General features: G+C 41.3%; 1 protein-coding gene across 4 annotated transcripts in view; it reads left to right on the top strand.

The window, feature by feature from the left end:
* ndufaf7 (NADH:ubiquinone oxidoreductase complex assembly factor 7) overlaps positions 1–12,680 on the top strand; it is a 20,861-nt gene extending 8,181 nt beyond the window's left edge. For all 4 annotated transcript variants that reach the window (XM_078405100.1, XM_078405098.1, XM_078405099.1 and 1 more), the window contains 4 exons: positions 637–750; positions 2,676–2,819; positions 6,705–6,878; positions 8,163–12,680. In XM_078405100.1, the coding sequence (XP_078261226.1) occupies positions 637–750; positions 2,676–2,819; positions 6,705–6,878; positions 8,163–8,369 (639 nt within the window). In that variant the 3' untranslated portion in view covers positions 8,370–12,680. The remainder of the gene's footprint in view (positions 1–636; positions 751–2,675; positions 2,820–6,704; positions 6,879–8,162) is intronic.

Raw genomic sequence — 12,680 nt, 5'->3', positions numbered from 1 at the left:
GGGGTGAGAAATGGGTGCACATCCAGGTGGTTACTTGAAATTGGAGAATTCAACGCTCATACCGTTGGGCCGTAAACTACCCAAGCGGAATATGAGGTGCTGTTCCTCCATTTTTTTGTTCCCTCACTCTGGCAATAGAGGAGACCAAGAACAGAGAGGTCAGTGTGGGAAAGGGAAGGGGAGACATTAAAATGGTGAGCAACTGGGGGACCCAGCAAGCCTTGGTGGACAGAGTGCAAGTGTTAGGCAAAATAGTTGCTTTGTCAACAATTGAACTTACCGATTTGAAGAAGGCTGTCATTTCTAATCATTTCATTAATGCTGAGTTTTGTAGTATCAACTCCTGTTGGAGATGAGTATAGATAGTGACTGCAAGAATAACTAAAGCTCCCACTGCTAACAAGTACCATTACTGTTTGGGCTATAATTGAGTTTGCTTATAAAATATGAAGTAAGTTAATAATGAAGGTGATGTATTTCGCAGCAGCTTTTTCTTTGTCCTTTCATAAGAGCTTGTTCAAAGAAATTGAATAAGATTCATTTCTGGTGAAAGTACAACTTTATCGATTGATGTGAAAATGTGTGTGCTTTTGCTTTTCAAATCATAATTTTGATTCTGTGTTGCTAAATTTACAGAAAACCAAGCAGGGATGGCGTGAAATACTGATTGACATTGAGCCACAATCATCGGAAAAGCTTTGTTTTGTTCTGGCACCTTCCGCCACTTTTGCTTCAAAAACATTAATTCAGGTGAATCTGAAATCGTGTTGCGGCAGTGAATATACTTTTTTGTAAAAGTGTGAGAATAGTGAAAGGCCTGTATAGAGTGAATGTGGAGAGGATGTTTCCACTAGTGGGAGAGTCTAGGACCAGAGGCCACAGCCTCAGAATAAAAGGACGTACCTTTAGAAAGGAGATGTGGTGGAATTTTGTGAATCTATGGAATTTACATCTGATGTGGGACTCGTATAAAGGCCAGCTAAACTTAGTTCAGAACTGGTTTGTTCCAGTAAGGAGAAGGGACAAGGATGGCTAGGTAAGGGAACTTTAGATGGTGACAGTCATAAATATGGTCAAAAAGAAACAAACTGAGATGCTGCCTGACCTGCTGAGTTACTCCAGCATTTTGTGAATAAAACTATAAGTAAGGTTTAGGAAGATTAAAGAAGGCAGGGCCTTTGAAGAACATTATGAAAGCAGAAAAAACTCAAAGCAGAAAATTAGGAAGGCTGAAAGAGACCATGAAATGTTCTTAGTAAGTAGGATCAAAGAGAATGGTACAGGGGTGCTACTGTGGTGCAGTGGTAGAGCTGCTGCCTTACAGCGTCAGAGACCCGGGTTCAATCCTGAAGAAGGGTGCTGTCTGTACACAGTTGGTACGTTCTCCCAGTGACGTGTGGGTTTTCTCCGGCTGCTCTGGTTTCCTCCCACACTCCAAAGACTCCAGGTTTGTAGGTTAATTGGCTCCTGTTACTTGTAAATTGTCCTTAGTGTGAAGGATAATGCTAGTGTATGGGGTAATCAGAAGGGCCTGTTTTTACACTGCATCTCTCAAGTAAAGTCTAAAGAAGGATCCCCAAGGATTTTTATGCAGGCATTGAAAACAAGAGGGTAACTAGAGAGAGGATAAGGGAGGGATTTCATACTTGGATTCAGAGGATCTAAACAAGTTCTGAAGGGTCCTGCCCTGAAACGCCACCTATCCATGTTCTCCAGAGATGCTGCCTGATCCACTGAGTGACATCAGCACTTTGTGTCTTTTTTTTGTAAAGCAACATCTACAGTGACTTGTTTCTACACAGGGTTATTAACAGGGTTATTAATAGATAGAATCATAGGGTCATACAGCATGGAAACATGGGCCTTTGCTCAACTTGCCCATGCCAACCAACATGCCCCATCTACACTAGTGCCTTCTGCATGCTTTTGGCCCATATTCCTCTAAGGTGCGGCACGGTGGCGCAGCGGTAGAGTTGCTGCCTTACGGCGAATGCAGCGCCGGAGACTCAGGTTCGATCCTGACTACGGGCGCCGTCTGTACGGAGTTTGTACGTTCTCCCCGTGACCTGCGTGGGTTTTCTCCGAGATCTTCTGTTTCCTCCCACACTCCAAAGACGTACAGGTATGTAGGTTAATTGACTGGGTAAATGTAAAAATTGTCCCTAGTGTGTGTAGGACAGTGTTAATGTGCGGGGATCGCTGGGCGGCGCGGACTCGGTGGGCCGTAGGGCCTGTATCCGCGCTGTATCTGAAATCTAAAAATCTAAACCTACCCTTTCCATGTACCTGTCCAAACGTTCCTTAAACGTTACGATAGTATCTGCCTCAACTACCTCTTCCGGCAGCTTGTTTCATATACCCATCACCGTTTGTGTAAAAAAAAAGTTACCCCTCGGGTTCCCATTAAATCTTTCCCTTCTCACCATAAACCTTTGTCCTTGTTATCGATTCCCGTACTATGGGCAAAAGACTCGGTGTGTTTACCTGATCTATTCCTCTCACGATTTTGCACACTAAAATGTACAGTTTTGTACACTAAAAATGGATGTTTAAAAAAGTAAGGATTTATCATTTTGGTTGTAATTGTGCCTGAAAAGTTACATGTGGCTTTACTACTTGGTATGTTCTGCTATAACTCTTTATAGTACAAAGTATTTCTTTACCTTTGCAAACAGAGAGATGATAAGAGGGACCATGTGGAGATCTGTCCTGAGGCTGGAGTTATCATCCAACGACTAGCCAGTAGAATCATTGAAGATGGAGGAGCAGCACTAATAGCTGACTATGGACATAACGGAACAAAGACCGACACATTCAGAGTAAGTTCAATGAAGCATGTTCTTACTGGGCCTTTAATATTCACGGATCTCCCACATAATTATCCCCACGTGTCTCACCATTTATTGCCTTGCTGGTCTGAGTTGATGTTACTGTGAGAATTTGTGTTGTATTACATATTACTGGAGAAATCAAACAAAAACAGAAATACATTTGTTTTAGGTTCAATACTACGAATTAGCTGCATATTTTTTTGAGAAAAGCCAGTGATAATAGCCAAATTATTTGTTTTGAAGATTGTTCTACGTCCATAGATAACACAATTCCTAATGGATGTTTGTTCAATATTCTGTTCGTAACTCAGAAACAAATCTTCAGATCATTCAAATCTTTTTATCAATTATAATAATTACTCTGTCATGGATTACAGTATTACTTCCAAAATAAATTGTTCCAAGATGATTTGAATGATCACATTTAGCCAAGTCACAACATATTAAAAACTTTAAACTAATTGGGTCAATTAAGATGTTTATACCTTAAATGTGCTAGGGTGTATGAACCGTTGCGAAGGGACCCGAAACATCACCCATTCCTTCTCTCCAGAGATGCTGCCTGTCCCACTGAGTTACTCCAACATTTTGTGTTTATCAAGGATGTATGAAATTCTCTTTGAAGTTATGGTTTCTCGGAAACACAGAAGATCTCACAAATAGCACCAAAAAAACGTACAATTTATTTTGAGGGATAAATATTGTCTAGGACTGGTGAGAATCTCCCCATCTTTCCTCAAATAGTTTTATGGGACCAGGTGCTTCGAAGAAGGCGAACAGAATAGGTCTTCAATGTTTCATTTGAATGGCGGTACACTCCATCATTCCAAGGTGGACTGTAGCCGGTGGTGTGTGCTTGTGTGTGAGGCCATGTATTCCTGTTCCCCTTTCATCTGAGAGTTGTGTCTCTTCAAATCCAGGGACCCCAGAAGTCCTTCCAGGTGAGACAGAGGTTCACATGCACCTCCGCTAACCTCTTCTACTGCATTCGCTGTTCCTGGTGTGGCATCCTGCACATCAGCGAGGCTATGTACAGACTAGGCGACCATTTCACCGGACACTTGCGCTCGGTCTTCCAAGGCCGACTGGATCTCCCAGTTGCTAACTATTTTAACTCCCCATTCCCATGCTGACCTTTCTGTCCTTGACCACTCTATTGCATGAGTGAAGCCATATGCAAATTGGAGGAACAGCTCCTCGTATTCTGTATGGGTAACTTACAACCCAACGATATGAACATTGAATTCTCACATTTTAGGTAACTAACCTACAAACACCACCCCTACCTCTTTCCCCACTCCTCCCTTCCCTGTGCACCACCTAGACGCACACCCATTTCTTCCTTTCCCTTTGCCCATTCCCCTTGCATCTATGTTCCTTTTTCTGGCTTCACAATGCGCACCTCTTCTTTATGGAACTCTTTATCTCATTCCTTTTCTCTTTGCATCTCTGGCCTTTGTCCAACCATCTGTCAATCAAAAATCCCCGTTGCCTGTATCCACCTATCACTTGCTAGACTTTGTCCCGCCCCCACCTCTCTTACGGCTTTCACCCCGTAACCACTATCAGTCTGAAGAAGGGTCCTGACCCAAAACATTACCTATCCATGTTCTGAACCACTGAATTACTTCAGAAATTTGTCTCTTAACAAAATAATACAAATTTGAATTCTCAGACTACAGAAAATTGCAAGTGTCTTCTTGTTATGTTTTGATGCTTGGGGCAGCAACTTGGTAGAGTTGCTGCCTCACAGCGCCAGAGACCCTGGTTTGACCCTGTCTGTGTGGAGATTGAATGTTCTTCTGTAACTGGGTTTCCTCCGGGTGATCCGGTTTCCTCCCACATCCCAAAGACAAGTGGGTATGTACGTTAATTGGCTTCTGTAAAAATAAATTGCCCCATATTTCTGGGGAATGGATGAGAAATTGGGATACACAGCAATAGTGTGTAAATGGGTGATTGATGGTCGGCGAGGACTTGGTGGGCCGAAGTATCGATACAGTATGATACTGTCTCTAAACTAAACTAAAGGAAACATTTCCTGGTTATTTCTTTAATTTCCTTTCTCATTCAGCTTGTGGAGGATTAATATTGATACCAACATAACTGGCTTGTAATAATGTCCTGAATAATTATTTAAAAATAAAAATGTTAATCTTCATTTATAGTTAAATGCCATTGTTGTTAGGCTAATTTAAGATATTGACTGGTCCCATTTAGTAATTAAAATGTTTTGCAAAATGCAATACTCCCTCAGGTTAACTCCAGCGGTTTCACTAGGCATTTCGCTCATGAATGAAACCTATTCTTGGCAATAGCTTTGTTTGTCTCTTTATTAAAAAAAATAGACTTAACCTACTTTTCCCTCCAAGGAGATTCCAATAATTATTGAGAGCATGTTTTTTTTTTGTCCCTGTTTTCAAATCTTTTTAAAAATTCTTTGAATTTTGAATAATTTTAAACACAAATACATAACATTTAATTTCTCAAATTTGTAAGATAGATTGGAGTCATTTTGTGATTGCGCAATTTTTTTTCTTCAGTTTGAGCTTTTAGAATTGAATTGATATAAATTTTCAAAATATGGATTTGAAGCACCAATCTGAAGAAATCCCGTTAGGTCATGTAGGAGATAGGTGATAGGAGTAGAATTAGGCCATTTGACCCATCAAGTCTACTCCGCCATTCACTCATGGCTAATCTGTCTCTCCCTCTTAACCCCATTCTCCTGCCTTCTCCCCATAGCCTCTCTCACCTGTACTAATCAAGAATCTATCTATCTCTGCCTTAAAAATATCCACTGATGGCCTCCACAGCCTTCTGTGGCAAAGAATTCCACAGATTCACCACCCTCTGACTAAATAAATGTCTCCTCATCTCCTTCCTAAAAGAGCATCCTTTAATTCTGAGGCCATGACCATTAGTCCAAGACTCTTCCACTAGTGGAAACATCCTCTCCACATCCACTCTATCCAAGCCTTTCACTAAGTTTTAATAAGGTCCTCCCTCATTCTTCTAAACTCCAGTGAGTACAGGCCCAGTGCCGCCAAACGCTCATCATAGGTTAACCTACTCATTCCTGGGATCATTCTTGTAAACCTCCCCTGGACCCTCTCCAGAGCCAAACACATCCTTCCTCAGATATGGTGCCCAAAATTGCTCACAATATTCCAAATGCGGCCTTACCAGCACCTTATAGAGCCTCAGCATTGTATACGTCACAATTTCTTTTGCTCTAATGCTGATCTAGTGTTGAGGGAGAAAATGAGTCAGAACGATGGCTGCATCGTCCCGAAACAGTCAGAAAGGAAATTGGAGACACAAGGAACTGCAGATGCTGAAATCTTGTACAAAACACAAACTGCTGAGTTAACTCACCAGGTCAGGCACTAAAGAAAAGTCCTAACATGGAATGCTGCCTATCAATGAGTTACTCATTGTGTCGTTTAGTATTATAATCCAGCTTCTGCAGTTCCTTGTGTGTTCAGTTTGCTGGAAATGCTCAACAGGTCAGACAGCATCTGTGGAGAACGAAACAGAATTAATATTTCACGTCAATAATCTTTCATCGGAACTGAATTAACTGAGGTTTATTTAAAACTATTTGTGATTTAAGTTTATCTTGCCATTTTAATTGTGTACATTTCCAAATTGATAAATTTTCAATATCCTAAAAGAAACTGGAGCATTTCTACAGTGGCTGCCTCTGTAGATAATCTTGATGAACCATCAGCTTTTCTCCTCAACCTGATTATAGAACATTCTAACAGGGACTTTTGGCTGCTCTCTCAATCACTGCCATAAGAGGTTTGAAGGGGGAACATTTTACAGTAGAAAGTGCTGGTCAACCTTTTAAAATGATGATTTTGCAAGGGTTTTCGTGGACATCAGCTGCATGATGTGCTCACGGCACCTGGAACAGCAGACTTGACGGCGGATGTAGATTTCAGATACCTTCGTCAAATGACAAGCGGAAAAGTGACCACCTTGGGACCAATTTCACAGCGGGAATTCCTCAAGAATATGGGCATTGATGTAAGACTTCAGGTAAGTTGTTGATAGCTCTTTCCTTGTGTTGTTTCTTGTTTAACACTTTTCCTGAGCTATTGTATTGTCAATATTATTTAGCAATTAGCTGGATTTCAATGTGCAAGGTGAGATTCATAGAGCCTTGGAGTTATACAACAAGGAAAACAGGCCCTTCGGCAAAACTTGTCTATGCAACCAAGATGCCTCATCTGAGTTAGTCCCATTTGCCCACTTTTGGCCCATATCCCTCAACACTTTTCCTATCCATATACTTGTCCAAATATCTTTTAAATGTTTTTATAGTACCAACAACAATTACTTCCTCTGGCAGCTCATTCCATATACTGGCAGAGTATATGCCAGTACTCTCTGAGAGAAGAAGATGCTCCTCGGGTTCCTGGTAAATCTTGCTCCTTTCAACTTAAACCTATTTCTTGATTCCCCTACCCTGGGGGAAAGACTCTGTTGATTCATCCAAGAAACTCCTAATAGATTTAGTGTTCTTCACATATCCCAATTTCTGCATCTTTTTGTATTTGCTAGATTACTTGCTCAATATTTCTATTGTCGTATATAAAACATATATTTTGCAATGCACAGTTTTGTCTGGGGAACCGTCAAGATGAACAGAAGCTAATAATGGAAGCCTACTCTCTAATCCAGTCAGCATCCTTGTAAACCTCTTTTTCACTCTCTCCAGAGCCCTCCCCCCCCCCCCCCCCCGTCCTTCCTGTAATGTAGCAACTAGTAACAAATGTGATCAAATTAATGTTTCGTGCACCTGCAACACAACCTCCCAACTTTTATATTCAATGCCCCCACCACCAATACAAGCAATTTTGCTGTATGCTGCCATTACCATCCTGTGTACTTGTGCTGTCACTTTCAGAGAGTTATGAACTTGTACCCCAAGAATACCACAGATCATAGACCACCAGTCAGAATAACACCCCTCTGTCACTCCCCTCTGTCTTCTATGGCCAAGAAACGTTTAAATCCAATCTATCAGCCCTCTGTGGATCCCAATCATCTCATACATCTTAATCTTCTGGATTAGTTTAGCATGAGGGACCATGTTGAATGCTTTAATGAAGTCCACATAAATGACTGCTCTATCCTCATCAATTTTCCCTGTTACCACCTTGGGGTCTTTGAAGTTTGTATTTGATTAAATTAAATCCATCCTCTTTCATAAATAAAATAACTAAAGAAACCATTATCTTATACATTATATAAATAAACCCATTGACCACTGATAACTGATTTATTTTTCTCTTGTTTTGATCTTTATTCTCTTTTTAGGTACTAATGCAAAATGCATCGGACCCAACTACACACAAAAACCTAATCGAAGCCTATGATATGATAATGAACCCTGAGAAAATGGGGAAACGGTTTAAGTTTTTTGCTTTACTGCCTCATAGTCGAGTAATAAGCCAAGAGGCCAAGCTTGAGAAAAGTAGCTCCACAGCGTCACCTATTGCAGGATTCAGTGAACTGCAGCTATAAAGGAGGATCAGGAACAACTAAGCCCAAAATGATTTTCTGTCCTCTAAATGAAATCTACAGCACTGAGTCAAATGTCAGACCATTTTGGTTATGCAAGTCTGGTCTGAGGAACAATTCATAAACAAATCTATCTAACAATATTTCAGTTTTTATTGTTGGAAGCAATGTTCATCATTCAACCAACTTTATCTTGCTGTAAAACAGACACAAAGTTCTGGAGTAACTCAGCAGGTCGGGCAGTATCACATGAGAACATGGATAGGTGATGTTCTGGGTTAGGACCACTTTTCAGACTGACCCAAAACATCATTCATCCATGTTCTCCAGAGATGCTGTCTGATCCACTGAGTTCCTCCAACACTTTGTCTTTATTTTGTAAACCAGCATCTGCTGTTCCATGTTTCTATGTTATCTTGATGTTACTCATCCCTTGGATAGTACATTATTTAGGCACCATGGAAAGAACAGGTACAGTGTTAAATTGATGGACAGGCAACCAAGCCCACTGCTGTTTTTTGGCTGTGATGAAACTGTGTGTTGTGACTGTACCTGTCTGGGCAAGTGGTAAGAAATCCATTCCAGTGCTTGTCTCAGACTTAAAAATGATTGCCACTATGTCATTACAGCTCCCGACTATACTTTTTATAAAGATTATTATTGATGTTCTTTGATTCAAACAGTGATTATTAGGGAAAAATGGTTGAGTCTTTGCTGACAGAGGAGAAGCAAGAAACTGCTGATGGTGGAATCCTCAGCTAAATATGTGTGAATGGAGAAACTCAGCGGGTCAGGCTGGGCTCATGGTCAACATGATAGAGTCATACAGCATGGAAACAGGCCCTTCAGCCCAACTTACCCATGCAGACCAACATGCCTCATCTACACTAGTCCCACCTGCCTGCATTTGGCCCATATCCCTCTAAACCTATACTATCCATGTACCCATCCAAATGCCTTTTAAACATTTTGAGAGAGTACCTGTCTCAACAACCTCCTCTGTCAGCTCGTTCCATTCACCAACCACTCTTTGTGTAAAAGGAAAAGTTGCCCCTCAGGTTCCTATGAAATCCTTCCTCCCCTTACCTTAAACCCATGACTTCTGAGATGGACACAAACTGCTGGAGTAACTCAGCAGGTCAGGCAGCATCTGGAGAAAAAGGATGGTTGATGTTTTGGATTGGAACCCTTCTTCAGACTGAAAGTAGAGGGAAGGGTACTGGAGGTAGGGAAAGGCCAGAACAAATCAGGGCTGACAACAGATGACCAAGGAATCCAGCCAGCATAATGGCCCTTGTTGGCTGGGGAAGAGGTGATAACGAAGGGATACAAGGATGCGAACAATGGAAGAACGTTTTGCAAAGGAGTGAGGGAGGGAAGTCCTTCTCGGTGGGTGGGTGAGGAAGTTCAAATGATAGAGATGTAATATACTTAGCCCACAATCCTTCCAGGTTTAGGCACTGTGATAGGACAATCATATTGCTCCAGGTGTGTCCAACAACAGGACCTGTACTCAATGGAGTTTAAAAGGATGTGGGGGGACCTCATTGAAACTTACCGAATAGTAAAAGGCCTGGATAGAGTGAATGTTTCCACTAGAGGGAGAGTCTCGGACCAGAGGCCAGAGCCTCAGAATAAAAGGACGTACCTTCCGAAATATGAAAATTAATTTCTATATAGTCAGAGGGTGGTGAATCTGTGGAATTCATTGCCATGGAGGCCGTCAATAGATATTTTTTAGACGGAGAATGACAGATTCTAGATTAGTAAGGGTGTCAGGCATTATGGGGAGAAGGCAGGAGAATGGGGTGGAGAAGGATAGATCAGCCACGATTGAATGACGGAGTAAATTTGATGGGCCAAATGACCTAAATCTGTTCCTAGACCTCATGACCAACACCCCACCCCTCCCCCTCCTCAGTGGAACAAGGTAATCTGTTCACTTGTAAAGGACCATTCCACAGGGACTGACATCATTTGTGTGCAATGCTCCAGGGGAAGTCTTGTATGACGAATGACCTCATCCTGATGTGGAAATTACACTGGGTGCCTAATGACACGGGGCAGAGTTTAAAGCGATGAGAAATCATCTGGAAATGGTGATAATTATGCCTCACTTGGGGGAAGCAAACAATTTTCAATTGCATAACAGTGAACAAAGTGGTATAATGCAATTAATTTTACAGGAAAACACCCTTTCTAGCAATCAGACTCCACCCTCTCCCCTACAATCCGTCTGAAGAAGAGTCCCAACCCAAAATATCACCAGAGGTACTGCCTGACCTGCTGAGTTACTCCAGCACTGTCTTTTTTTCAAACCAGCATCTGTAGTCCCATGGATCTCCCTTTTTCCATCCCATTCTAACTTCCCCCATTCTGTCAGAGTGTGGAAACAGGCTCTTCAGTCCATCTGGCCAACACTGACCAACATGTCCAATCTACACTAGTCCCACGTGTCTGCGTTTGGCCCCTATCCTATCCATGCACCTGTCGAATTGTTTCTTAAACGCTGCGAGTTTAAGTTGCAGTTATCTCACACAACTTTGCCAATCTCGCTATCCTGCCCCATTACAGATTCTCTATTCCCGTCTGTGATAGCAAACTCCTTCCCAAAGTTTGCCAACAGCTGTCGCTGTCCAGCCTTACTATCTATCTTTCCTCCCTGAAGCTTTGAGACTCACTTAACATATCCCCAAGTCCCAACTTGGTAGTGTCTTCACCACCTCCAATGCTGCCACCATGGTAAGCCCTCCATTTCTTTTACACACCACATGAGTCAGGCATAGAACCTTTAGATTAAATGTGTTTAGGTTTAGTATGGTCACGTGTACCAAGATACGTTGAAAAGCTTTGTTTTGTGTGCTATCCAATCATATCAGATATACCAAACATGAATACAATCAAGTCAAACTCAAGTACAATAGAGCAATAGGGAATATACAGAGTGCAGAATATAGTTCTCAGCATTGTAGTGCATCAGTTCCTGAGACAAAGTCCAATGTCTACAATGGGAGAGAGGTGAATCGGACACTACCCTAGTTTATGGAAGAAGTGTTCAGAACCCTGATAACAGGGGGAAAAGCTGTTTCTGAGCCTGTTGGTGCGCGCTTTCAAGCTTCTGTAGCTCCTGGCAGATGAGAAGGAGGAATGACGGGTAGGAGAAGTCTGTAATTACATTGGCTGCTTTTTTGAGACAGTGTGAAGTGTAGATGGTGTCGATGGTGGGGAGCATGGCCTGCGTAATACACTGGACTACATCTAAAGCTCTGCAATTTCTTGCCGTCTTGGGCAGAGCTATTCCCAAATCAAGCTGTGATGCAAAATAGTGAGTTGTTATCAGGCCTTGAACTGTAAGTTTCAATAACGACAGTAAAAGTAACAGTTTGAAATTCCAATCAGTTTTATTAAACTGTAAGTACTAAAATATACAAAACACTTTTTTATAAGACACCTGCCAAGCCAGTGGCAAAACTGATGATGTAAAGATTCTCAGGAACAGCCTGTAAATATTTCCCAACAGTTCTCATTAAACTGTGGTCTTTTGTGCTGTTGTCTCAAGTCTGGTTCCTTATTTCTATCTCACTTAATAGTATGTATCGACCATGGCAACAAAACTGAATAGTTGGTGTGGTGTAAAGATGCTGGAAAGCCCTTATTATACCACCACCAAATATCATGGTTATTCAGCACACCATGTTGAATAAAGCAAAAAGTAAGCAAAACTGGGATTTATTTTTAAAATCTCACAAACAAATACGCAAAGCATCTATTACTCTAGGCCGAAACAAATTCTAAGTTAAATAAACAAAAGCATTGGTTTTGCTTCCATCATCTGGCCCTTGACTGCATGTTCTATTTATTAATAACTATGTTGTACCATCTTTTTAATTCAACTCAAGTTGAAAGTTTTGAAATTCGGTTTTCTGAAATCCTTTACACTACATCTCGCTAACTCTACAAATAAAAACGTGTCTTGTGAATAACTTGCCAAACATCTGCTAATTCTGTCGAAACAAGGAACGGCAGATGCTGACTAACATCTCTGGAGAACATGGAAAGGCGACATTGCAGATCGGGACTTTTCTTCAGACTGAATCACCGAAACATCAGAGATGCTGCCTGACCCGCTGAATTATTCCAGCACTTTGTATCTTTATCTGCTTGTTTCGCATGCTTTAACTATTGAGCCAAGGACTCTGTTAATCTTTGCTCTGTAATGCAATTATAAGACCAGAATGGAATTAACAGGAACCACTTGCAACATTAAAGCATTAAATCCATTGTTTTAATATTTAAATAAAATAAAAATCTTGA

Source organism: Rhinoraja longicauda, chromosome 9, assembly GCF_053455715.1.
Source record: "Rhinoraja longicauda isolate Sanriku21f chromosome 9, sRhiLon1.1, whole genome shotgun sequence".
Classification (NCBI taxonomy): Eukaryota; Metazoa; Chordata; class Chondrichthyes; order Rajiformes; family Arhynchobatidae; genus Rhinoraja; species Rhinoraja longicauda.
The sequence above is the reverse complement of the archived record's forward strand: the minus strand, read 5'-3'. Positions and strand labels throughout refer to the sequence as shown.